Genomic DNA, 27,394 nt, shown 5'->3' on the forward strand with positions numbered 1-27,394 from the left:
AGAATTGGAACCCGCCACGGAGAGACTCTAATAGGAGAGAGAAGCCATTAGAACGTCTAATAGCAACATGAGCTGGTATAAGGGATTGGAAGTAGAGGGTCTCCAAACTCCAAGACCGTTTTCTCTAGGAGACATTTACTAAGTGCTGGGGCAGCATGGAGAGGGGGGAGGTTGGGCCAGAAAGGCTGGAGGAAATCTCCTTAAAGGTCTGAGGAAACAAAGACAAGCTAGAGTAAGTAATCACTTTCAACAAATACATACAGATATTTAAAAACAGAGGTGGATGGATTCTTCACGAAAACTACAGTCTGGTCCCAACCCCATTCAGTACTTCACCATGTCTGCTCAACAGAAAAGAGTGAAGGTTGGGAAATGACACTGACCCCAGTCTCTGCATCCTTTTGTACACAAAGTGCAGTGCATAGTCCAAATTACTAGCCAAGACAAGAATATGAAAATGTGGGCACCTGGGTGGCTCAGGGGTTGAGCGTCTGCCTTCAGCGCAGGTTGGGATCCTGGGATCCTGCATCAGGCTCACCCCATGGAGCCTACTTCTCCCTCTGCCTATGTCTCTGCCTCTCACTCTCTCTGTGTCTCTTATGAATAATTAAATAGAACCTTTAAAAAAAAAAGAATATGAAAATGTGCCCAGAGAGGAAAGGGAGGCAGTAGCAGCAGATCCACAGGTGGTCCATATATTTAAATATGTAGCCAAGGTTTAACCACTACAAATTTAAAGAACATAAAGGAAAATAGAGACAAATTGATTAAAAGGGGGGTCATTTCAACAGCAAATTGGAACTTATTTTTAAAAGGAATCAAAGAGACATTTCAGAACTGCAAAAGGAATAACCAAAATAAGGAAATCAGTGGATGAGTTTAACAGCAGACTCATCTCAGCAAGAGAAAGGATTAGTGAATTCCAAGACAAGTTATTAGAAAATGTACAAAGTGAAAGCATAGTGAGGAAAACATGTACAGAACAAAATGTAAGGTCTCACCTATGTGTAATCAGAGCAGCAGAAGGAGAAGGATAAGAAGCAATAATTGAAGAGCTAATGACTGAGAATCTCCCAATGCTGATGATTAATATCAACCCACATATTTAAGAAACTTAGCAAATCTAAGGAGAATAAAAAGAAAACTTTGCCTGTAAAATATAGGCAGACTGCTGAAAACCAATGATGAAGATAAAATCTTTTAAAAAGCCAGATGGAAAAGATAAATTACCTTCTAAGATACAACTATCAGAATGAGGGCTCACTGTTATCTGAAGCTATGGAAGTCAGAAGAAAGTGAAATGACATCTTCAAACTGCCAGGAAGAAAAGTTTTAGACCTATAAGTTTGTATCCACGGAAGTTCTTGTAGAAACACAGGACAACTTTTATTACATTAAAAGATAATCTCTATTTTGATATAATCATCTCACTTGTATACTATTTCCTTAGGTTAGATTTTTAAGGGGAAAAATAAGTTACAGTTCAATCAAACCGCATCAATCAAACCGCAGTTTGCATTTTTTTGTTGAAATGTAGTTGACACAATATTATATTGGTTGCTCGTGTGCAGCATTGTGATTCAACAAGTCTATATTATCAATTTACATATTTTTAAAAATGAAGTCAACATAAAGTAATATGGTGCTGTCATAGTCTATAATGCTTCATTCCTACATTCTCAGTACATGTAAATGTCTTCCAGGATGCCTGGGTGGCTCACTCAGTTAAGCATCCAACTCTTGACTTTGGCTCAAGTCATGATCTTGGGGTCACAAGATCAAGCCCCAAGTCATGCTCTACACTCAGTGGAGGAGCTTGCTTGAGATTCTGTCCCCCTCCCTCTGCCCTCACTTCCCATCCCTGCTCACATGTGCACGAGCTCCGTCTCTCTCTAAAATACATAATCTTAAAAAAAAAACAATAAATATCTTGCTAACACTTAGAAACTGTGATGAGCCAGTGGCCTCTTGGGGTCTGTAAAAAGTATAGGGCCGAGTTTCCTTGATGCTACATGTGGGCACAAGATTCCAGGGGAAAAATCCTATGTGTTCTTCCATATAGGTAAAATTCCTATATGAAAAGAATGTACGTAAACAGTTATTTGGCAAGAAAGTAACCAAGGAGTGGGGGGATAAAAAAGCAGAATTGGGACTGAGGTCATAAAAGAATGATATCATCACAAAACCAAGTCTGGCGATCCTAAACATATGGCAACACGTCCCTCTGAAGCATTTCCTGACATTACAGTGAAAGCAGATCCCTAGGGATGTTTAAGATGGGAAGAATAGGTAATTCTTAGTAGGAAGATCAGATGATGCCTTCATTTTTGGCCCAGAGCTTTGAAAATGTATTATGAGCAAATACAGTTGATTGAAACTTGTGCATTTTTGGAAGGGTAGCTTTGGCATTTTAAAATAAGAAACAGAATTACAAATCAGTAGGTAAAAGGGAAAACGGGAAATTGCTGGGCAAAACACAATTGCGCTGTTGATTGCTCTGTCTGCTTTGAGGAAGACCATTGTTCAGAAGCTCCAAAGGGTCCCAGGGTGAGAACGGTGCTAGTGTAAGACCTCTTGCCACCAATTAGACCACCTGGACCATCCTGGGAATGCAGAAAAATTCAACCATTTCAAAAATTCTTTTCTGAGAGAAGCCTATTTTTAAAAGGCTTCTAGGATGCTGAAAAATCTAGTCTGATGAAATCAAGTACCTTTGGGGATAAGCAGATAAAGTACAATGTATGATTTTTGTATATGCCAGTGCTATAGCTGTGCTCCCATTTGTACAACAAATGTTTAAAATGACATCAACAACAGGGATCCCTGGGTGGCACAGCGGTTTGGCGCCTGCCTTTGGCCCAGGGCGCGATCCTGGAGACCCAGGATCGAGTCCCATGTCGGGCTCCCGGTGCATGGAGCCTGCTTCTCCCTCTGCCTGTGTCTCTGCCTCTCTCTCTCTCTCTCTCTGTGACTATCATAAATAAATAAAAATTAAAAAAAATAAATAAAATGACATCAACAACAACAAAAAAACTTTGCCATTGGAAAACATATTGACCTATAGCCACAGGTCTCGGCGGGCATGTGGTGTCCCAGGAATCCTGCTACTCCTTTTGCAAACTGAATTATTTATGTATGCAATTCAGCAATATCCATTTTATTGGCAGAAGTTAGGACTAAATTATAGCGTATTATGTCTTTACTGTAAAATTTCAACCATGAACGTATGTCACAAAAATCACAATCTACTGAACTGTGATCAGCTATTCCTATTGCAATCAATATCCAAATGTCAAAAGTTTTTCCAAATAAGTTTGGGAATAGAACTCAAGAACTTCAGATAAATATTTACTAACTTTTTTTTGCCTGTGGTTTGAGGAAAGCTGACTGTTCTTCAGCTTCATCTGGACCTTATACTCCAAATACCTGTGTTCCATAGACATACAGTCTGAGAACACCCACCTGCAGGCTTCTGAAATTGTATGTTTATTATAAAGGGTGGTGTATATGGAGGAAATTCTCAAATTTGAGCATACTGCACATTTATCTTCTTACCAGAAGCATATTTCCCATCTTACAGAATAGGTTTCACAAGGAAGTTGATCTGTCACAAAAGCATAGTTCTTGATCCGTTAGAATAACATTCATTTCTAACTGTTGAACATGACTTGGGAGCTCACATTTATGTGATGCTTTCTTCTTATCTATAGGCAGATGCTTTTATGCCAGACTTAGACATGGTCTATCTTAATATATAGTTAAGTTACTTAAAATGTGTTTTTCTGGTCAAGGACCAGAGAAAAATTTATGTCAGTTCCCCCTTGCTAGTTGAAGAAGATAATCTTGTCATGATTTTTAAAGGTTAAGTAATCCAGGGGCACCTGGGTGGCTCAATTGGTTAAGCAGTTGATTCTTGATTTTGGCTCAGGTCATGGTCTCAGGGTCGTGAGATCAAGCCTTGTGTTGGGCTCTGCACTCAGCGAGGAGTCTGTTTGAGATTCTCTCTACTTCTCCCTTTGTCCCTGCCCATACCATGTGTTTGCTAGTGCACGCTCTCTCTCTGTAAAAATAAACCTTTAAAAAATGTTTTTAAGATTTTATTTTTATTTATTCATGAGAGACACACAGAGAGAGGCAGAGACATAGGCAGAGGGAGTAAAGCAGGATCCTTCTGGGGAACCCAGTGCATGGGACTCAATCCCAAGACCCCAGGATCAGGCCCTGAGCTGAAGGCAGACGCTAAAGCACTGAGCCACCCAGGTGTCCCTAATTTTTTTTTTTTAAGTTAAGTAATCCAAAGATGAACTGCTACAAAGCCCACTGATTTCTATTTAACTAGAAGAGAGGTTAGGGTTAGTTGACAGTCACTAGGCACATACAGCCATGGATGAAAGCTGAGTTAACACGGATCTCCAGACATTACTGGGCGTACATCCCTGAGTACCTGATGTGTTCTGTGGTGTGATGTCTGCCCTCCCATCATCACGGGGCCTGTGGAGGCCTCCGGTTGCAGTGTCACAGGGTAGTATTAGGTTAGTGCTCCACGGATGTGTGAGTGGGAGTAGCTGCCACAGGTCACAGTAGTGGCCCTGCAGTGGGGGACGGGCGACTACCCGCAGATCTGGCTGTGACCCATTGCTGACACTGGAAGAGTAGAGTTGGCATTTTCTCTAGTGTCTTCCTTCTCTCTGAGTACGTGGCACCCTCTGGTTGTTTCATTCTTCAGGATCCGCTAGTTCGTGGACTATGGGAACCGATGAGTCCCCTAACGTCACGGATGATGCAGCCGATGAGATCATGGATCGCATCGTCAAGTCGGCCACCCAGGTGCCCAGTCAGCGAGTGGTGCCTCGGGAGAGGAAGCGCTCCCGGGCCAACCGGAAGTCTCGTAAGTGCCTTGGAGCTGGGGTGAGGGACTTGCCCTGCGGGACCTGCCCTCCTGTTCCCTAAGCCCTGGGAAGGGCAGACGCTCAGAGGCTGGCTCCAGCCAGTTGTCAGTGATGCCTGGAGGGTCCACCCCAGCTCATCAACGAGAGGTTTCCTGGTTGACAATCAGCATTGCCACTGTGGAGGAGGAGGGTGCAGCCACACCCATCCAGTGCATTTGCCACTTCTGGGCTGGCCTCCTTCAGTTCTCACTCTGTTCCCAGGAGGGTCCGAGAGACCCTTTAATATCTCTGGTGTGCAGGGCTGGGTGCGGGGATTCATTGCCAAGCACTGCCCCAGGTGCTTTGCTGAGGCCATGTTTCTGCATCAGGGGCCACTTTATAGCTGAAGATGATTCCCCGCTGCTCACAAACATGTCAAAGGCAAAAACCAATGATTTTATGGTCATTAGGGTGCTTAGAATACTTAATGCCAATCTAGGTTGACCAGTTTGGTTTTGTTTTTTTTGGTATCAAACTGAGAATTCCACTAAATCAAAGGGACTGATTTTCTTTGTCTGAGCCCGCCGCCTGCTCCTGCCCATAGAGTGATGGGCATGGGGCTGCCTCTGCGGGCACCTTGCTAGCTCTCAAAGGGGCTGCTCTCCGTAAAGAAACAGAGTTCCTCTGTATCGTTTGACCTGTGCCTGCAATAGCTGTGACCCTTGCGTGTTTTAGGAAAGAGCTCAGCCCCTGAGCTTTGGCTGAATGCTGGGTCACTCAGCTCAGGAGACCAGCTTCAGTCTCCATTGGCTCTGCCTCCAGGAACAAGAGATGGTGATGAGCAGAGGGATTTATGGCCATCAGAAGAAGGAAGCCTGGCTACCCCTGCCTATACTGTCTCCAAAAAGTGAAAGGAGAGTGATTCCAGGTAGACTCCAGAGTCCAGTAAGAATTCAGACTCTGTTTGGTGCCACTTTGAGAGTCACACAGGAGGTGATTAGGGTTTGAGGCGCAGAGCCCAAGAGAAAGAGCTGACAAAGGATGCCAGGCCAGGGAATGGCCTCACAGAAGGGGGTCATTGCTAGGCCAGAGACCTCAGAAAAGGAGACCATATGAGACAGTGACCTGGCCAGTCCCCGGACACTAGGTTATGTGCTCCTCCCCCAGGTTATACGTCAGTGTTGGCAAAAAGTGTAGGCCCTGCCCTCTGGTCTAGAGAGAACCAGATTCTTCGAGAGACACATAATGTCACTGGGAACAATAACACAGTCATAATTAATTTTCCTCTTCAATCTGGCCAGGGAGATATTTTGCCTGTTTTTGTGGTTGACATAAACTAATTTCCTGTGGTATCGTTTCCATTCCAATCTTATGCAAAACAGCCGTATATTCTTTTTATTTAGCCAAACACATTTTATTCTGCGATGCAGTTACTACAACAAATACAGCCCTGAATGTATGTAAGTGTTTATCTGTAACAGGTTTAATTTATTAGTAATGGCACCATCAACAGAAATTTAAGACGGGGGAAAGTTACTTTAATTTCTGTTTAAGAGGGATGATAAACTCCAGCTTTCTCGCAAGAGGTTAAAGGAATGAGAAAAAAACCAATTTGCAAAATCAATGTGAAGTTTCGTGGCTTGGGCCTCCCTCTCAAACAATGCTGTATTTGATTTGATTGTTTAATGGCCGTGATGAGGCAAGTGGGTAATGAATAACCAACGTATTTGGGCTCTAACTCATTTGGCTAAAGACAGTAACAGTTCAGCTATTGCAGGAAACCACACAGAATCCATCCCATAACCTAGAAATTTATGACCTCCAAGCCACTTGAGGATCCTCCAAGATAATTAAATGTCTGCTCTTGTGTTTGATGCTGGTGACTAAGACTGCGCACGCCAAGAGTCCTGCTAAAGCTTGAAAAATGCAGCCGGTGGGGACACAGTGAGGGCATCTTAATCGATTTGCAGGTTCCTATGGCTCAGTTCTGCTTTTCCAACTGGTGACAACCCAGGTCTCATTAAGTGTTTTGAATTGTCCAGTTGATTTTTAGCCTGTGAAATGGTTGATCCAATGCACTTCGTGTGCCTGCCCCTGATTCTAGCCAAGGTTCTCTGATGCGCTGGTGGAGGAGAACATTCTGGGAGGTTCTTGTTTTTTGTTGTTGTTGTTTGTTTGTTTGTTTGTTTTTCTTATTTTGGTTTCTCTGTTCATATCAGGGCAGCTATTTTGTCCCAGGGCTGTTTGTTCTCTTAGGCATCCTGGATGTTGGCCTTTTCTAGAAAATCCTGAAACTAAATGGCATTTGAAATATCCTTAGCAGTGTGATTCTGCAGGATGGGCCCTAGTGGTTGGTAAGGAGGGGGAGCTGCTCCCCATGTTCTTTTCTCTTGGACCTTTCTTTGGAAGGAGGTCTCTGTGCAGCTGGCTGGCTGCATATGGCCACTCGCCGAGACTATCCCTGAACAGAACAGGATTTAGGGACTCATAGTGGTCCCTGTCTGTTCCCTTTGCCCAGGGGAGCCAGCTCTTATCACAGTAGAGAGAGGCCGGGTACCATTTTCCCACTGAGTTTCCTTCTGAGGTGGGGGTCTGGGCCCCATCTGGGACATGACCGTGAAGTTTGGACACAGAGCTGTATTTTTTAAAGATGTGATTACTTTGATGTGACTCACAGATAAACTGGCCAATTTCTTGGCTAGTTAAGATCTTAAGGCTGGTCACTTGTATATGAATAGTTTCTCAGTGGAAAGAGCCAGAAGTCCAGTTCCAGGGACTGCTGGGAAAGGAGCACAGAACCTTGATTTGATCTGGCCCCCTGACCTTCATTCCTCCGCCCGCCATGACTGCCTCCTAATCGTGTCATAAATCTTCAACATCCCTCTCAAAGGGCATGTGACATAGCTCATGTTGATTTGATGTAACTAAAATCTTATTTCTTTTACAGAATTTTGAGGGATGTAACCACACTCTTTGTTAAGTAGAATTTCATGGAGAAAGAAAACCATCAAATCTGAAAAATTATTGAATTTGTTTTAGGGAAAACAGGAGATATGCCTCACAAAATATGAGATCCAGCCCTGGATCTGATCAGTACACAACTTAGTTCAGTTATCTCTGCTTCTCTAAAGTGGTATTTGGAAATACCCAAGAATTTTCCCATTAATCCCGTTAAAAAAAATTCCCTGCATTTTGTTTAGTTTTTGCTTACTGACTGTGAATCAATTTTATATTATTTTATAGGGCAAGCTAATGATGGTAATAAAACAGGTTTTAAAACTAATGCTCTTGCAGTACAGTAAGATGTTAGTGGAAAGGACCAAAATTTCTCAAATGTTTATCTTCTCCACCACCCCCTCACTCCTATTTATTCAGCCTTTAATTATTCTTAGAGTTTATTACAGATGAACTGACCCTCTAAAGATAACTGAGACTGCCCCCCTGCCACATGTATCCAGGACACAGGATAGGAGGACAAAAAGAAGAAATCCAAGAGAGGACCAGAAGCCTCTTCCCCGACCCCAGTGGGGAGTCGCTGCATGATAGAGACCCAGCTGGACCGTGTGCGCCCCTGGGGAGGGGTGCCACCACCAGTGCTTCCTCCACGCTACAGGAGTGGGTGACCACAGCAGCACGGAGCTGATGGTGGCTGATTTCTTACATCCTACCTAAAGCCCAATTTTAAGAATGAGAGCAGGAAATGGGGAAGGCATTTGCAGCCTGTGCTCTGAATCAGGAGGGTCTTAGGGGTGGAAATGGACAGACACAGGGAAGAGACTCAGAGGGATATGCCAGGCATGGGGGACAGGGGGTGGAGGGCACAATCAGAGTCTGGGAACTTGGAAGAGAAGAAAGGCCCAAACCAGAGAGGTGCTGTCAGAACTGCCAACAGACCCCAGGTCACCCAGGCCCTGAAGGCAGTTCAACGCTAGGGTGTGTAGGCCTCGTACCCAAGCCCACAGGCCGGGCCAGAGGTCAGGACTGTGATGCAGGAAGAAGCTCGGATAGAAGCTTCAGCTGAAAGAGGCAGATGCAGGGAGAGTTTGGAAATATTTTATTGTGTTGGATGGCTCTTGGTTGTTTCATGTTCAGACAAATCACCCTTCCGGACTGGCAGCTAGCACACTGGAGAAGAGGCTGGCTTATATGTCTTCCCCCAAGTCTGGGTGCCAGGCACCCATTTGGCTCAGAGTGGAGGTTCAGGAGGAGGGAGGAGCAGGGAAAAGAGGAACCCGGGAGCGAGTCTGTCCTGCCTGTGAAAGCTGTTCTGAAAGCAAAGCAGGGGGGTTCCTGTAAGGGGGCTTTGGAAGGTGCCAAGCACCTTCGCGACATGAAGTTAGTCTATTTATTTGCCTTTGCTACCCAGCTCAAACAGAACCCGTTTCCGCGTTTGGAATGTACCCATTTGTACAACGGAGGAGGAGGTGGGGTCCCTCTTAACTCCCGTGGCCCCCTGAGTCTCAGGCTGTTGTAGTCCAGTGAGGCCAGGGGCTGTGAGCATTGAGTGAGGTACCTCTGATGGGTTCCCACTGTCCTCCCTCTCCGGCTCTGTCCTGCTGCTGCCCAAGGGACCCCAGCCAGGTGGGAATATGAAGCTGCTGGCAGGTGCATGAGGGCTGCTGTGTTGAAGTCACACAAGAGCCAGTGCCCAAAGACCACACCTACCCAGCTGTCAATCTGCTCCCAGCACCCACCTCACTGGGCCACCTGGGATTAGACCAGACCCATCTTCACCCCTCCTTTTACCCCCCAGGGTGCTGGTTTCACAGGCTCATACCTGTGCACCAAAGTCATGGTACTTGTCTGGCTCTGTGTACATCTCTGATGGAGAACTGCCATGCTGGACTTTATCTGGAAAGGAGGAAGGCAGTTTTGTCCTGCCCAGGAAATAATGTTGAGAACTCAGGAGTCTCTGACTCTTGAACCCCTTTCCTTCTTGTCTCCAGAACGCCCCAAGTTCCTGCAGGCTCTCCCAAAAACAATGGAGAGAAGTAGTTTCGTGTCTCTCTTCCCTCACCCCTTGCACCACTCCTATGAGGCAGGCTGTTTTTGCTTTTGAGCTGCTTACTTCTGTTCAGGGCCTGCTTAGGAGAGACAAGGACTATTGGGGTCCTGGATGTGAAAGCAGTCACGGGCTAGTCAGAGGGAGGTCTGTAGAGCCAAGACCATGGCCAGGCCCGTGGTTCCAGAAAGTGCCTGCTGCAATAAGTATTTCTAAGAGTTGTCTTCTTGTGGGGGAACTTACTCCTGTGTGAGGCAGAACTTGGAGAGTTCGACTCTGTTGTCACAAAGGCCATTGCCTTCCTGAGGACCTGCCTTTCCCTGTGTCTCAGGTGGCAGTGATTTAAGTTGAGACTCCAAACCTGGGCTGGCCAGCAGAATCTCCTGGAAAAGGTTAAAATGCAGTATGTGGGCCTCTCTTGGAGACTTGTGTTCAGTGCTTCTGGGCTGAGGTTCAAGCTGGATTTAAATCAACCAGGTTTGGGAACCTTTAGTTTTTGTTATTATTCTGGGTTTTGTTGTTGTTGTTGTTGCCATTTAACTTTTTATTATTTTGAAAGAGTTTTAGAGTAATAGACAAGTTGCAAAAAGAGTCCACTTGCCTTCTATCCTTCACCCAGCTTCCTCTCATGTTAACACCTTGCATAACCTAGGACAATTTATTGACATTAAAAATTAACGTTGGTACAGTACTATTAGCTGAACTAGGGGCTTCATTCACATTTTACCATTATTTCCATTAATGTCCTCTTTCTTTTCCACTACCCTACCCAGACTGTTCCATTGCATTGAGACAGAGTGTTTCCTCTGATGAGTGGAGGAGATTTTAAGAGCTCAACACTTTTGAAAAAAGTACTGGTCAGTTATTTTGTGGAATGCCTGTTGTTTTGGGAAACCTCTCCTTCTAATGGACAGATTTATGAGGAAAAACCAGATGGAGGGTAGAAAAAGAAGTCAGATGGCTAGATAATTGACATTGACAAAACAAAATGAACCAACCCATAGAAAGTCTAATAGGGAATCAATCATCATGCTACTAGAGCTTAAAACATTTAAGTCCAAAGAGGCATGACTGCACCTGCTATTTTGGCTCCACTCAGCGGATGGGTCCCTCAAGGAACAAGCTGTGAGTAAATAGTCTTGTTACTTCCCAACCACCAAGTACATACATTTAAGATCTCTTGAAGTCCTGATACTAGTTGCCATAGTCCTAGACACATTGCTCTGTGTACTTGTTAGAAAATCTTTAGTAGAATCTTAGGGATTACAAAAAAAAAAAGCTAACTTATTTCCAAACTGTTTGGCATTATGTGCAAAAGAGAAAAAACTATTGTCAACGATCTATTGTCTATTGTTTACTATTGTAAAACTTGGTGGGTGCCCCATAGGTAGGAAAGATTGTCCAAATGTGTCCTGCTGAGGCTTCAGCAGGGCACAGCCATTTCCAGGATGTCTTGGCTGAAATTCCTCTGCACCACTAACTGTGTGCACTCTGCCAGGGGCTTAATCTCTCTATGCAGTCTGTTTACTTGCTGGAGAAATAACAACAGGACTCTTCTCATGGGGCTTCCAAAGGGAATAAATGGAATCATCCAGGCTCACCCTCAGTAAATGGGAGGTTGCCATCACTGCTATTCTCAGATTCAGCTCATTTTTAGCAAAGAGCCACCTGGGAGCACTTTGTAGGATCAAAATATCTTTCAATTCTAGGGATAGGGAGAGAAAAAGAATTTAGGGTTTTTCCCCCTGAATCCCCAGACAGCCCTGTGCCTCATGTTGACAGCAGATGCTCTCCTGTGTCTGATCCCACTGCTGTCACTGCCGCATCATGGAGCCGTCACAAGTGCCTGGAGCAGAGAGTGGCTGCTGGTGCCAGCAAAGTGACCCATGCCATCTCTGGAAATGCTGCAAGGCAGACAGGGATAAACATTGCCATGGTCTGTTCTCTGTTAAGCAGCTACAGGGAGGGGAGGCCATCATGTGTGACAGGCTGGGGAGCAGCTACCCTACAGCCAGATCATTTAAGTGGGAACCAGGAATGGGGGGTGGAGGGACCCAGACATCATCTTATCAGACATATGCCAGCTCCCCAAGTTTAGTACTTGGGAAATCCCCTACTTGATAGACTTGTTTCTATTGTACAGGTTCCATATCCTGCCAGCCCATTTGCTGGTCCCCTCATTTTCTTATATCCTGGTCCTTTTTTGCTTTCCAGAAACTGAGAGCCAACACAGCATCCAGACAGGGTCTGCTAGTCTGAGCATTTCTCCTCATACCATGCCCCTGTCAGCCCTCTGCCTCCCTAACTGCAACACTAGGTTCAGGGTAGAGGCCCAAGTAGCATTTGCTGAATTGAATGAATGAATGAATGAATTGATGAGCAGGCAGATGGATGAATGGATCCCAAAGAGGCCCTTTCTATGCATAATTTGAATCAGAGCACAAAGCCGATTTCAACTGATTATCTTCATTTCACACATCTTTTCAAGTCATAATGTGAATTAACTTTGACTTTTTTAACAAAGCAAGAATTCGGATTCTTTTTTTTTTAATTTACTATTATTATTATTATTTTAAGGGTTTGGATTCTTAAGGTCTTTGGGGGTTACTACATTTACTATATTTATGATGGAGTGGTTGTATTCATTATGAGAACTTATCTGAATTGTCATGAAGGCCCACAGAAAGTAGGATTCCATTAATGGGGCAGGTTTTTCTATGAATACCTTTTTAGAGACACCCGGCAAGCAAAGAGACCTGGCCTATACTGGCTCCCTCCCCCCCCCGCCCCCCCCCCCCACACACACAGCAGAGAACACCTGAGCCCAAACAGAAGGGGCCGGGGGCGGGGGGCTCCTCAAAACCAAGAGTTGGCAACCAGGCTGAGGATACAGCCTCTGTGCAGTCAGGCAGCAGGGACGAGGCAGCACTATTAAACTTGGCTCTGTTCCCTGAGCCTGCCCTGGAGAGGCTGGCCTAATGCCCATATCAGGGCGAAGATTATTGCACATCCTTTAAGGTGCCGGGGCTCTTATTCGAATAGTTGCACCAAATGAACTGAGCACCACAGTTACAGGACTAAAGCAAATGCAGGAACAGGTGTTAAGGAAGCACCTTTAAATGTCCCCCTATAAAATGCTTGTCGGTTCAGAAGTCTTCTGTTGTCATTTGGTCAAACACGTACACCTAAAGGCTCAAAGATTACAGTTCATAGACTCATGTCCGTGCCACCTTCTGTGCCTAATGAAATTCAAGGTGCCCTGATCATGCAGCATGGACTTCTTCAAGCAGAGTCTTGGAAGTGAGGTCTTAGCAGTCTTTGTCAAGAATGAGAAACATTTTGTCTTATTTTCTGCCATTAAAATTATCTTTCTTTAACACACACTTGAAGGAGTGTTTAAAGAACATAAAAGGTTATAACCAACTAGTATTTTTATTGCTGCCCCATAGAACAAATTCCATTACTCAGTTAAATGCAATCTGCCTCCAGCCGAGGCTCTGGAGCCAAACATTTTGTCTGGACGAGTTAGACAGTCTGGAGCCTAGGGGCCAGGGGTGGGGGGCGGGGGCAGAGGGTGAGCCAGTGCAGGAGCTGCTGCAGAAGGATGGCTGGGGAGCCCGGGGCTAAGCTTGAAAATACAGTAGTGTGTGGTGGCATGAATTGAGGGTAACCTTCAGCACAGATCTTTGCGTCTCCATTTGTGTCAAATCCACACTTGATGTCTGTGGGTCTTTCATCAGTGTTGCAATTCTTTAAGTCCCAGGCACACAGTAGGCTCTCCATGAAGTATTTGTTGATTGACCAACTGATGGGATAGGTGTTGGCTCCCTATTCAAAGTACTGATTTCTGGGAGAGAAGAAACCATTTATTAATAGACCCTGTCTGTTCTACCAGATTTCTTCAGATCCTTTGTCCACAGCCCAGGTGGGCTTTTGCTTAGAGGAGGTTGGTAAGGCATGGAGTGTGGGGTGTTGCTTGCAGACACATGAGCTGTGATCCTGGTATCTGTATCCTGTGAGGCCTCCCCTTGACAAGGAGGACACAGGCCCTGTGATCACAGTGGGTGTGGAGAGTTGGGTCTGGCATGGGAAGATAAGAAGATGCTAGGGTAAGCTTTACTTTCTCCACATTCTGATCAAGGGCCTGCCTGCCCATCTGGGTCCTCTGGTTGATTTAGGATTTAGGGTTGAAGGTATATCCATAACACATCTCTTCTGAAAATAGAGCAACTCCCCAAACTCTGTATAACCTTATGTAGAGAGTAGGCCAAATACGATTTATAAATTAAGGGAAATGTAATTAGGCAACCTTTCAAATGAAAGGACTGGTCTTGGAAGGGACAGCTGCCTCCTCATTCACCCTTAACCAGCCTTTATTTTGACATCACAATTGATCAACACTAAACAATGGGAAAACCCATAATGCCAAGCTAAACACAAGCCAGTTCTTAGTCAAACACAAGCACTCCTCCACCTGCCAGTTGTAAGCCCCAGATAAAAGGGTCACTGGTCCTTCTTGAGCCTTGTGTGTTTCACAGAAAACATCTACCAGGTCCAGTCAGAAGTTTGGCAGTTTGCTCCTTGGCATCCAGTCCATAAGGAGTCACTAGTTATTGTCTCCAGAGGCCCTTTGATGAGTTGAGACTGAGACCCACCATGCTCACAGAGACTCATCCTGTCCACTGGCCCTTGTCCTGTCCTATGAACACCTTGCTCTGCAGGCCAGGTCCCCAGCCTCATGGCTCATCCTGCAGATTTGTGCTGTTATCTTACCTAGTTCAAATTTATTGGACCTTGCATTTCCCTATGCTCTGTAATGACTGTTCCAGCTTCCTTGTGCTGGCCAGAAGCTGCGCTCTCCACATGCCATCTGTACTTTCTACTATTGCACTCATTTCTCAGAAACCTTGTCAGCGTGGGCCTCCCTTCTCCCCTCTTACAAGGTCAGTTCCTCCACTTGGCTCTTCAAGTTGGCTTCTTGCAGCCCCCAAATGTGTCCTGCCTTGGCAGATAGATGGCCAGGCACTTAAGCAGGAGCAGGATGGGGCTGAGAATCTGTGAGCCCTATGACTACTCTGGGGAGACCTGGGGTGCAGGAGGGGTGTCGATAGACTACCATGTGCTGCTTGCTAACACCTCCCTGTCTTCTCATCCCTTTGTTATCTGTGGGTGCTGCTGCAGTGCGAAGGACCCTGAAGAGTGGCCTGACTCCAGAAGAAGCCAGAGCCCTGGGCCTGGTTGGTACCACAGAATTGCAGCTGTGACACCTGCGGGCACTCTAAGAGGTGTGCCCAAGAGTGCAAACTCCTGCTGGACAGAATCCCCCCAAGTTGGGAGTGAAGAGACTCAACAATAACATCTGAAGGTTCCAAAGGGGAGTGTCCATTTCTGGATGTCCACCCGTGGCCTGCTGGGCATTGATGGGACTCTTGTCAGACTCTCCTTCACACACTTCCTTCATTGTGTCAGCTGTGTTTCTCTTGTTTCCTTGACACCTGGTTTAGTAGTTCCAAAGCGTGACACCTTTTCTGTGCAAGGAGCAACCCTTTTAAAGAGCAGATCACTTCTGTCACAGTTCCTGTGGTCATGTGAGGCAGTTTGATTAGGTTCACAGACTGGGTCTCTCACAACACCAAAATATCCAGATGTAAACTCCAAAATTGTACACAAAAAGAAAGCACAGATTGTTTACCAGTTGTGGATTTTAGATGTACTAAATGTTTATACAAATTCATAAATGTACACCATGTTTCAAATACTAAATAAATAGAGTTTAATGCCATCACTGGAAACTTTTCTTCTCTTCGGTGTAAGGCCTTAAACATCTCCACAGGCTCACCTCCTTCTGAATCAGTAAAACCTTTTCTCAGGTTCATCAGAGGATTCTGGCTTGGAATGGCCTGGGCCCTTTGGCTTTCTTGTTGTTTGTTTTTTTGTGTTAATAGAGTGAGAAGTGCCTGACAATGTGCTCTTTGTAACTACTTATTAATTAGGCATCAGTGTTTGTTGCAGGATATGCTACAATGACTTCATATAGATTACCTTTCCCATGTACTTTGTTTTGCTCCTTTGGAATGCTGATGCAAAATTAGAGTAGCATTTAAAAACAACTATTCTGCAACTCTCGCTTATGTAGAATTCATTTTCTCAAAAAATTTACTAAGTCCCAAAACAAAATGGAAATTTAAAATTTTGTCTACAGAGAACTCAGAGTGACAAATCTAGTCCTTGGCACTTGAGAACAGGTCAACAGAAGCTAAGGTGTCAGTGGGGAAGGCACTGGCAGAGGCTCTGAGGGACCACAGAGCCACATTGAGGTGACTGGTGCCTGGGTGCTGGCTAAACCTCCACAGAGACCCCTCAGCCCTGTGTTGGCACAGTTCCTGGTGTAGAACCTCTGTATCCGGAAAGAGGGAGAGGTAAACCCCTGCCTAGGTAGATCATCAAGCCATTAATTCCATGTCTGTGTCACTTTTAAAACCTCTGTGACTCTTCCTAAATCTGGGTGTATGTGATTTACAGACAAGATGTAGTCATATTGTCTGAAGAGCTAAAGAGAAGATATTCACCCCACAGGCCTCCATGACTGTGTCCCTGCCACCCCCTTTCTGCATCTCCACTCGACTGAGAGAGTAGAAGCTCTTTAGGTATTGGTCAGATAATGTGTGATGAATATAAGTATCCAGGAGAGCCTGGAATCTGCCAAGAGTAGGTCTGTATATTACAGGCAATTGAGTTTAATCACTTTATCAATAAAGATACATAGGGTATTAATGCTTGTTTTCTTACAGTTCTAAATAATGTGTAATATTCTGATGTGATTCAACAGTTCAGAGCATTTGCCTGTTACCTCTGCACTGAATACAGACCTAGAAAATCTGTATCACTGGGGATTGGGATGTGTGAACCAAAAGGAAGGTGCATTTTTGTTGCACCATTTAGTGAACAGATACTTTGATGTCGTTTTGGAGGCCCTTGGTGTTCTGCTGAGAGTTACTGCTTTGGAATAAAAGGTCACGTTCAGAAGGATGTGACTGAATAAATCTCAAGTAATTTTATTTTAGGGATTAAAAAATTCTCAGATGAAGCAAGCAAGGTCACTAATTTCTTGGTTACAGTGAGGTAAAGGGAGTCTCTTTTTAATGGGAACTTGGTTTAGTAGTTTTTAGTGAAATTGAAGGATTATTCCTGTTGCTCATTTCTTCCTTCCTTGTTGCCACTTTGGCTGCCTCTATTAGCAATTCTTGTTTTTCCTTTTAACTCAGGAGGTTAAGTTTCTCTGAAAGACCTTTGAGAAACATTAAATGAATAGTCCTTTACCCTAGGAGATGCTTTGCTACTCTTGCTGGTCATCAGCATAGATATTCTCATGCCTCTTTTTAAATTTAGGTTGAAATTACAGAACTGCCAGTAAAGAGGGCAATGTCTTCTGTTAAAAATGCCTGAGTTTTAGTTTCTTTGGAATCTTAAGGTTTTTTTCTATTAAAAAAATAACTTACTAAGGGATTTGGGAATGGAAGGGAGGATGCACAGGGCCCAGGAGCGCTGAAGACCCAGGCTTGTTTTCTTCTAAGTCCCTCATTGAACACAGTGCAGGAAGGAAGAGCAGGATCAGTCAGGAGACCTGGTTTCTGAGCTCCTAACCTGTGGTGGCTGCCACACTGTTCACTGCTTCCAAATCTACCATTTCTGTGCTCATGGCCCTGAGATAGTGTATCATCAAATACCACCATAATCGGCTAAATTATGGCCCCCCAAAGAGAGGAGGTCCTAATTTACAGGAACCTGTAAATGTTAGAAAGAAGGGTCTCTTTGCAGGGCAGCCCTGGTGGCTCAGCAGTTTAGCGCCACCTTCAGCCCAGGGCGCGATCCTGGAGCCCTGGGATCCAGTCCCACGTTGGGCTCCCTGCATGGAGCCTGCTTCTCCCTCTGCCTGTGTCTCTGCCTCTCTCTCTCTCTCTCTCTCTCTCTCTCTCTGTCTGTCTCTCATTAATAAATAAAATAAAATCTTAAAAAAAAAGAAGGGTCCTTGCATATGTGAATAAAGTAAGGATCCAGATGTGGAAAGATAATCCTGGATTGTCTAGCTGTGTCCTAAATCTAATCATAAATGTCCTTTTAAGAGAGAGATGGAGGTTTTATGTGCACAAAAGAGGAGAAGGTCTTATGAAGACAGAGGCAGAGATTGGAGTGATATGGCCACGTAAGTAATGCCAGCAGCCACCAGAAACTGAAAGAGGCCCAGGAACAAATTTTCCCCCTGAGCCTTTGGAAAGACTATGGCCCTGTTGGCACCTTGGTTTTGGCTCAGTAAAACTAACGTTGAACTTCTGGCCTTTAGAACTGTCAGAGAATAAATTCCTATTGTTTTAAGCCACCAAGTGTGTGTTAATTTGTTATGGCAGCTCTAGAAAATTAATAACAACCATCAGTAACAAATATGCAGAGAGGGCCTATAATAGAGGGGACTCTGTGCCAGGAGCTAGGAAAACGAGAGTCACGATCCCTCCCCTCAGGGCCATGAGAGGTAGTCATCAACTAAAATTAAAATTTAGTTTAATCTGCAGCTATTTATACATTTTGTCAGACAGGTAAGTAAAAATAAAAACACCTGATTGCCTAGGAGAAGGGATGAAAGATCTTTGCAGATGCAGTTGAGGTACATGATATTAAAATGCCTCATCAATTTTGTCAACAAAAGGCAATTTATTTGGTAGAAAAATTCTGTTGCTAGGCAATTCATGGGAGATGGATTTTCCAAATGATTTTTAAAAGAGCTGAAGTATTGATGGCATCTCTGTGTGGGCACTTGTCATGTATTATTTTATGTAATCCATATAGCCATTCTGCATTTTCATTTTACATACAAAGTAAGAATGAGAGATACTGAATGACTTGCCCCAAGGGGCAAAAGATAGGAAGCCATGTGCTGGCTTGTCATGCCAGTCTTGTTTTTGTTCTTTTAAGAACCCTTAAGGAAAGCCTGTTAATAAGCAGTCCACTCTGCTTCTGGGCCCAAACAAGTGGCAGATTGAGCCCCAGGGGTGGGCCTCGTGGGTGGAGAGCCAGTCAGTCCCACACTGACCAAACACAAACCCTGGAAGCCTGGTTGTGTACAAGGTGACAGCACCATCTAGACTCTTGTTGATAAGGGTTCCTAATGTGCAAAATTTACATCAGCAATTGGCAGTCCACTCACCCAGCCACCTGCCTAGCCATCCGTGTACATCTAACATACATAGGAAATGTTCAGAAGCTCAGAAGCATCTTTTGTGATGGAATGATTCCTACTCTGATGGATGAAAGGATATGGTGAGAATTTATTCACATAGCTGATGCTGAAGTAAGGGAGGGCCAAAGTCATTTATATTTTTTTAATGAGCACTATTTAATGACTGCATTTAAGAAGAGTATTTGTTTAAGATGATCCACCTGAAAAAGTACAAATTTATGATTTTGTAGTTCAAACACCACTTCAATTGTTGACTTAGTGGAAATTGTTTCTAACTACTGGATTAGCAACAATGATTTGCTTCCAAAATGTCTTATAATTTAGAAGCAGAGCATTGCATGTACAGGAATATTAAATCAGCTGGTTAATTAGGACACCTGACCCACCACTGGGAAATGACTGTGGCACCCAGTTCATCAGGATTATGTAGGATCAGTGTGTGCTGGGCCTGTTGCCCTGCAGGACTGGATGCTGCAGGCTCCTAGCTTGTGGCTGGTGGGGCAGGAAGAGGTTTGCATGGACCAGGCGCCATGTCTGCAGAGACTCAGGCACACTCACCTCCCTATCTCCCATTACAGGGATTAGACAGCTGGTGTCTACACATTTTTCTCTATTCATTTTGATATAATCTAGAAGTTATCTGATTTAGGCGGAAATGGGAAGACATGGGTTTTAGTCCAATAGAAAAGAGATTCTGTAGAAGACCTGCACAGCATGTTACAGATACACAACATTAAATCAACCAAGGTAAGTAGTGTCCACAGTGGGTCTTCCTATACTAGGGGCAGTTACTGCAGTACTTGGGACTATGCGGTTGATCCAGCTAAGCAAGGGCCTTGTCTCTTGTACTTTCAAGAAATAAACTAGAAAGCTCATTTTCCTTCAGAATCCCTGCTCCTGAATAGCCTCTGCCTAGAAATGCTTTTAAACCTTCACTGCTTAAAAAAAAAAAAAAAAAAAAAAAGTAAACCTTCACTGCTCTCTGGAAGGGGTTTCCAGTGTTGGACAGACAGAAGCTTCTGGGCAAGGAAGTGGGCTAGGAAATAGAGACAGTCACCCTGTCCTGAAAATACTTGAATTGTGTATCCAGTGGAATTATACTTTTGCAAGCCTCAACCTTCAAATAAGAATAAAAAAGGAAGAGCTAGGTGCTAGGGAAAGTTGTTATAGTTGCTTTATCCAATCTCTGAAAAAAGCGTCCTAGATGATAGTGATTTGGACAAGGTCATCTTTACTACAACTCTGTGCACAGCAGCTGGTGGTAGACCTGGCTGTAGGATTGGAGCAACTCAATCCACCTCAGGGTCTTTGACTTAGACTAAGGCGTAAGATTAGAAATGACAAGGGAAGAGTTGATTCCTACCTCAATCCAACCTTAGAAATGTAGTCTCAGTGGAAGGAAATGGGTTCTAATTCAGAATCCCCTTTTAGCAAGTGGTATGAAAAAAATTAATTTGTATCTCTTTGGAAGAAAAACTGCCCTGAAATGGTAAAGGTTGTAGAAAATGACAACTTCCTAAATCAACATATGTATATAGACATTCACTCTTGGGTTAAATTAAGTTTTATAAGGTGGTTCTTAAGAAGGAATGATGTAAGACAAAATTTTGAATTTGTCTTGTGCTTGACTGAGTTATTCCTGCTTTTAATGGATAATACTGAAGGTGATTTCCATTTTTTAAAATGGTCTAAAACATGATTTGTGGAGGCAGTAGTTAAGGCCGCAATAGTCCATTTTAGTATCAAATTTTTAAAGGAAAGTAGTTTTTGTTAAAGTTACTCAATGGGGGGGGGGGGCACCTTGGTGGCTCAGTAGTTGAGTGCCTGCCTTTGGCTCAGGGTATGACCTGGGGTCCTGGGATGGAGTCCCACATCAGGCTCATGAAGAGCCTGCTTCTCCCTCTGTCGGTGTCTCTGCCTCTCTCTCTCTCTCTCTCTGTTTCTCATGAATAAATAGATAAAAATCTTTAAAAAGTTGCTCAATAGGCCTATATTCTGGAATCCTACTACTCTGTTCCAGAACCTGTGTGGCCATGGACTAGAGCTGCCTGTGGGATCCTCCAGACATGTAAATGCAGATCCCTCAAGAGCAATCTGTACCTTCACCTCCTCTCTCAAGGATAACCTTACAAATACAGTTTAGAAGCGGACAGCTGGGAACTGGAGCCATAGTAAAGGTAAGAGGTTTTTCCAGAGACTTACTCTTAATAGTTGTCCCTCACTTGCAGCTTTTGCTTGAAGGATGAGGGCTCTCCCTTAGATGGATCTGAACTACCCTGAGAGTTGTGTCCCTGCTCTGGTTGGTCTCTAAGTTATTTTTTGCCAGCCTTTCTGCTGTGGAAAAAAGGTCTCTGATCTCCAGAGGAATGGTAGGTACCTTGAGAGTGTTTATTTCTGAGTTCCAGAGGGTGTTCTCAAAGTCAGGCCCGCCTGTTCCCTGTAAAGGCAGAGGACTTGAGCTGCTCAAAGATGCAGAAACTTGCTTTCGTTTCTGTCCGCTTTCCATGCTGGATGCTGTACAGAGGCTAAGAGGCTGAGCTGCCTCATGGCCTTTGACTACCACACGGAACAAAGCCCAGAACCTGCCCAGCCCACAGTGCAGCCAAGACAGACCGTGACCCCGCTTTCCAAGGTGTGGTGGCATGCCTTCTCATCCCTGGCTTTCCCTGTGAGCCAGGAGTATAAAAATATATAATGTAGGAAATGATATGGTACCTTAGAAAAAGTGTGTCTTTAGGTAATTTGTTGAGTATGGTATGGCTTTGCAGCAGAATTATTCTGAGAAGTGTAAGGTGAAGACCAGTCCTGCATGGTATAAAGGGTGCTCTGCAGAACTTTCTGTGGTGATGGAAATATTCTACATATGCACCATTCTGTATGGTAGTCACTAGACTGAACACTTGATGTGGCTAGAGAGACTGAGGAATAGAATTTCAAATTTTATCTAAATAGATGGCACAGGTATGACAGACACCTTTGTGTATGTCGTTAGTGTTACACTCATCTGACCTAAGAGTTTTTCTTTATTTGTAAAATTGGCCTATAAACCCGCTTTGGACTACATTTACTCCAAGAAAACAGTTGTCTGCAAAATTATGTTCACTAGCTGCCCATATTGTGTTCCGAGCCTTGGGAATTCTTGTCCTCAAAGGAGAATGCCATGGGATTGGTACTTGGTGTGATCAAATACGCACTTTCCTCTCCTGATGGATCTGCCTAGATGTGCTATCTCTTCTGAATCCACATCAGGACTGTGTGAGTGACCCATCTATGACAGCAGCTAAGTCCACCTTGCTATAAAGCTTTATAGAACACCACATCACTTCCTGTGGTGCTGGTTTTTACCATGTCACCCTCTGGTTGGTCCTCACTACCGCACTTCACCCTTTATCATCCAGGAAGCCTGCTCACAACAGATGTTATTCACGTGAAACTAGCTGGTTGGATATCAAAGACAACCAGTTAGATGGTCTTTCCTTCCATGTGCTACAATGGACCAAGGGTGGGTAGACTGGAGCTGGATCTTGGAAGAGCGGGGACATTTGACCAGGGCTGGCAGGTAGGACACCATGCTGGTGTTTTGGAAGGAAAGTGAGTGGATCTGGAGGCAGAGCCAGATGGCTGATGTAGAAAGTGAATGGCTGGAAACCAAGGTTGGAGTCACATTATAAAGGGGGAAGGGAGGGACATCTGGGTGGCTCAGTGGTTAAGTGTCTGCCTTTGGCTCAGGGCATGCATGATTCCGCAGTCCCAAGATTGAGTCCCACATTGGGCTCCCTGCATGAAGCCTGCTTCTCCCTCTGCCTCTGTCTCTCTCTCTTAGTTTCTCTCATGAATAAGTAAATAAAATCCTTAAAAAAAAAAAAAAAGGGAAAAAGAAGGGACTATTCTGATTTCCCACCTATAAGCTGATTTAATTTTCATAAAGGCTTCATAACCATGGAATCCTTAGCTAGAAAAATAATCCAGTCTGGGTTAGCTTAAACCAAAGAAGAAAACCTATTCCAAGACCCCAAGGGTTAAAGTTGTAGTCAATTTAAATTGGTACCCACCATCCAGTGACCTGCTATCAGGGTGCCAGAGGTCTACTACACAAATATGACTACTCAGGGATGCTATGTGTATGAGTGGGTACTGTATTGAATAGAAAACAGAATATATATGTTGTAATCCTTAGAGCAACTGTTAAAAATGCAATGCAAATAACTGTGACTTAAAACCAATAGATAAATTAAAATGGAATTATTTTAAAAATTGGAAGGGTAAAGACCAGATATATAAATAAAATATGCTTGGTCATAACAATTGCTGAAATTGGGTGATGCACACATGGGGATTCATTATTCTACCTATCTTTGTAAATATTTAAAATTCTCCATAATAAAAAGTTTAAAAAATACATGTGTTCACCCAGGGTCCCTTGGTCCTTCTGATCCAATCATTGTACATGCTTTTCTTGATTAAAGGCAGATTTGGAGTTCTTTTCCATGCAGTTGTGCAGAAAGCACAACCACTTAGACCCATTAAGTAGAAAGCTTCAGATTCGGTAAGTATTATTATCACAATTGCAGTTGATTAACAGTCTTGATGTTTCCCTGCAATTTTGATTTAGTGGATCTGGAGTGGGATTTGAGTATCTTATTTTCTATGCACAAGTCCAGAGACACTGATGCATGTTCAATTTGGGGAGGCACTGCTTCAAGGGATAGATTCTATGGATTATTATGTTCAAGTAGCCCCCTGTCATTCCTATCCTTGGCTTGGGTACTTCCCTGCTGTAGAACTCAAGCAGCATGATGATGTGGCACTTTATGCACAATCTTAACTATGCATCATGAGGCATTCTGGCATTTATTCTCATTTTGTAATTCCAGCATAGTATCTTTTTCTTGTGGAGCTTAGAGTAGAGCCTATTGCCACCTAAATTGTTTTACTTTCAAAACAAATCTCATGGGTGAGTTTTTTTCCCCCATATAGTGCACCCAACTTACATATTTTCTGAGTCTTTCACCAGGAGTGCTCCCTTCTTCCATCACCACGGCAGCTTCATATGCATGTGAGGGGAGTAGTCACAGAGGGTCCCATACTCATGGGCCTCACACTTGGTTTAATGCTCTCCTGTCACTGTCTAAAGTTCTTAATTTTGTTTTTGAACTTGTGCTTTTTAAGTGAAGTCTGATGAGGCGGAGATCCATGCAATGTGTCCACTCTTCCTCACCATCCCATTCACTTAGAGCCTTTGTGATGCCTGTGTGTGTGCACAGAATTCCAGAAGACCCATGGTGTATGGGTTGAGAAGAGATTCAAAGTAAGTATAAGCAAGTTATTCTTGAGTAAGGAGGGGCACAAGAAGCCCCAAGAGGCCATGCTTTCCATTTGATCTGAATGCAAAAGAAGGTAATGGCATTCTAAAAAGCAGGAATGACTGGAACCTGGTCCTATCCTTTTTCTACTCCTGTTACTTTTATTTCCTCATGCCACTTTCCTTCATTAGCCATCCACTTATGGTGAAAATGACAACTTAGGAAAAAAAGAGAACAGGGGAGCTCCTAGTTTTTCTTTTAGTCCCTCCTTACTCATTAAGTTGGAAGAGTGTTAACAGAATGTATACATATCAAGAAGTAAAATAATAGTTGAACGAGGTTTTTATGCAGTGTTTCTAGTGTTCTAGTAAGGACAAAGTACATATACATACAATATATATACATAAGCTATTAAATACAAATTGTCTTTATTTTGATGATTCTGCATGAGTTTGCTACTCTTCTAGTTGCGCTTAAAATTGGAATTGCATATTATAAAGACAACTAAAATTAATGCTAGTAATTTAGAATTTAAATTTTTCATTACTTAGTATTAACTAGTAAGTAAAAACCTATCATAACAAGATGTGAGAGAGAGACCCTGCAACAAAGGAAGAACATTATAGTACTTTTAATGGTACTATTTCCTAATTTTTGGACAAGAGACCCCACATCTTCGTTTTGTACTGGGTCCTGAACCTCAGGTAGCTAGCATGGCTCTTCACTGTCCCCCTTTCCTTCTTGGAGCCCCCTTCCTTCTATAGTCTATAGCCTTTTGAGAACTTCCACTGATTTGAAGGGCACCATTGTTCTCCTAGTTCCTCTGTTGCTTCACCTGTGAAAACTAGAACAGGATCAGGACTGACTTCAAATACCTCAGGGGGATGCCTGGGTGGCTCAGTGGTTTAGCGCCTGCCTTCAGCCCAGGGCGTGATCCTGGAGTCCCGAGATCTAGTCCCAGGTTGGGCTCCCTGCATGGAGCCTGCTTCTCCCTCTGCTGTGTCTCTTTAAAAAACATTCCATAGTAGAGGATGACAGGCCTTCTCAATCTCCTTCTAACTTTGAATTGTCTTGGAGCAGCAGCCACATGGTGCTGTTGGCTCTCCCTTTAATTTGATCAGTTCTAGCAGAAAAATACTCTAGTAGACTCAACTTTAGCTATTATCCTTGACAGCTTGGTCCCTCTTTGTCCCTTTCTGCCACTTCATGAATTGCTTAAAGCTGTGAATAGGCGGAGCAGGTGGAAAGCTCTTGTTAACAGTGGTTTCATAAAAACTCTTTAGGAAGAATCCTGTAAAACAATGCTTGGGAGTTTGTTTTTTGTTTTCAAATGGTTCAAGTGAAGCAGAATCACCTCCTCTTTAAAAAACAACACAAAACAAATTTTGGCAATGCATAAACATCACACCACAAAACTGGAAACAACAAACTTTATAGGAAACTTAAAAAGGACCAGAGTGAGAATTAAGAAAAATAAACATATGCAATTGTATCTTCAAGAATTTTCATGGAACATTATGACGCATTAAATTATCTACATTCTCTAACAAAAATGAACTGATCTGAGAAAAAGCAGCATGAAAATATTCTAATGCAGTGTCGCCCAAAAGAACTTTCTGTGATGATGGAAATGTTCCATAATCTCTGTGCTGTCAAATACAGAATTTACTAGCCCCATGAATACTCACAATAGGGCTAATGCACTGAGGAACTGAATTTTTAATATAGTTTAAATAGCCACATGTGGCTAGTGATTACCAATTGGACAGCACAGTTCTAATGCCTTATGGGTCAAAATCAGTGGTTTCTTCGAGGGATTTCTCTAATGACTGCTGAGGGGTGTAGAGGGTTGGGGGTGGAAAGAGAGGAAAGCTCTTAACAGCTCTATTTAACTGCTTAAACAAGTTCTGAAATTCTCTACAGCTTTCAGAGGCAGGGGATGAGGAAAGGACTCTGGAAGACCTGAGTATGCCCTTGAACTCCTGGCCAATGCCAATGGGAGTAAAAGGCCTAGGATTTGGCTCGCTCAGACGGGAAGAGGTCTATGGTGCCACTCACAGAATCTGAGGCTTGGGCCACCTGTGTGTGGAAATCTTGGCTGTGAGGCTGGCGGGGAGGTGAAGTGCTCACTTCCGGACAGGGTTGCCAGGGCTAGAAGAGGATTTAGAAGTGGAGGGAGGACCTGAGGGCCCTTTCTGGCCACCTGGAGGCTGGACAGGCCCTTTCTTTTTGGGGATTAATGTCTTGTTCTTGCTCTTGAATACTCTGCTGGGATCCAGCTTGTTCACAAAGGAGTTGGTCTCTTCTGCAAGCAGGTTTGTGTTGTAGGTGATGGGTTTATACATGTTGAACCATTGCTGTAAGGGAGAATTGGGAGAGGTCACAATTCAAAGGAGAAGTGTGATTGTTTATGCTCTTTAGTGGGGACCCAGCGGTAGAGAGGTGGGCAGATGAGGCAAAGAGAATGAAAGTTTTTATGAAAAACTGCCTCAAAAATCTCTTAGCACTTCATTTAGATGAAAGTGATGGCACACACATTGCTTTATTAGGTCTCATATTCTTTACTTCCTTCCTTCTGATCTAGTGAGCCCTGTGTGGGATGTTAGGTCTCAGAGGATCAGTATCCTTCTAATTGTTCTGTCCGCACACCAGCCACAGGGAAGGTACAGGACAGGGGCCAGTGGCAGGCCCTGGCTAAGGGAAGCTGCCTATGCTGGTGCTCTCTTCCCCTTCCAGGCAGAGAGCATCACATTTATTGACTTCACGATGTGACTGGATGGAGCTGAGTCCCTAACTCACTGCCACTCAGTCAGAGTTCTTCCAGGCACACCTGGTCTCAAACCACACAGCATATGAGCATTATCAGGAAACCATACGTGTGCCCAGATTTGTAGTATAAATAGGGCACATTCATACAATGGAATATTCTGTATCACTAAAAAGGACAGTTTTGTATGCACTGATACGGAATGAACCCCAAGATGGAGTG

General features: G+C 43.8%; 2 protein-coding genes across 26 annotated transcripts in view; one reads left to right on the top strand and one right to left on the bottom strand.

The window, feature by feature from the left end:
* The window catches only part of FHOD3 (formin homology 2 domain containing 3), a 465,123-nt gene extending 449,471 nt beyond the window's left edge, over positions 1 to 15,652 (top strand). For all 21 annotated transcript variants that reach the window (XM_072732212.1, XM_072732222.1, XM_072732218.1 and 18 more), the window contains 2 exons: positions 4,727 to 4,888; positions 15,052 to 15,652. In XM_072732212.1, the coding sequence (XP_072588313.1) occupies positions 4,727 to 4,888; positions 15,052 to 15,134 (245 nt within the window). In that variant the 3' untranslated portion in view covers positions 15,135 to 15,652. The remainder of the gene's footprint in view (positions 1 to 4,726; positions 4,889 to 15,051) is intronic.
* Positions 1 to 27,394, bottom strand: part of TPGS2 (tubulin polyglutamylase complex subunit 2) — a 96,908-nt gene that overhangs the window by 1,943 nt on the left and 67,571 nt on the right. For 3 of the 5 annotated variants that reach the window (XR_011996230.1, XM_025997002.2, XM_025997000.2), the window contains one exon: positions 25,822 to 26,762. The exons of 1 other annotated variant lie outside the window; for it this stretch is intronic. Coding sequence is in view for 3 of the 4 variants with exons in the window: in XM_025997002.2 (XP_025852787.1) it covers positions 26,532 to 26,762 (231 nt within the window). In the remaining variant the exon portion in view is untranslated. Of the gene's footprint in view, positions 1 to 13,492; positions 13,718 to 25,821; positions 26,763 to 27,394 lie in introns of those variants that run through there. One more of the 5 variants, XM_072732268.1, reaches the window with a different exon arrangement.

The sequence above is a fragment of the Vulpes vulpes genome, chromosome 13 (genome assembly GCF_048418805.1).
Source record: "Vulpes vulpes isolate BD-2025 chromosome 13, VulVul3, whole genome shotgun sequence".
NCBI lineage: Eukaryota > Metazoa > Chordata > Mammalia > Carnivora > Canidae > Vulpes > Vulpes vulpes.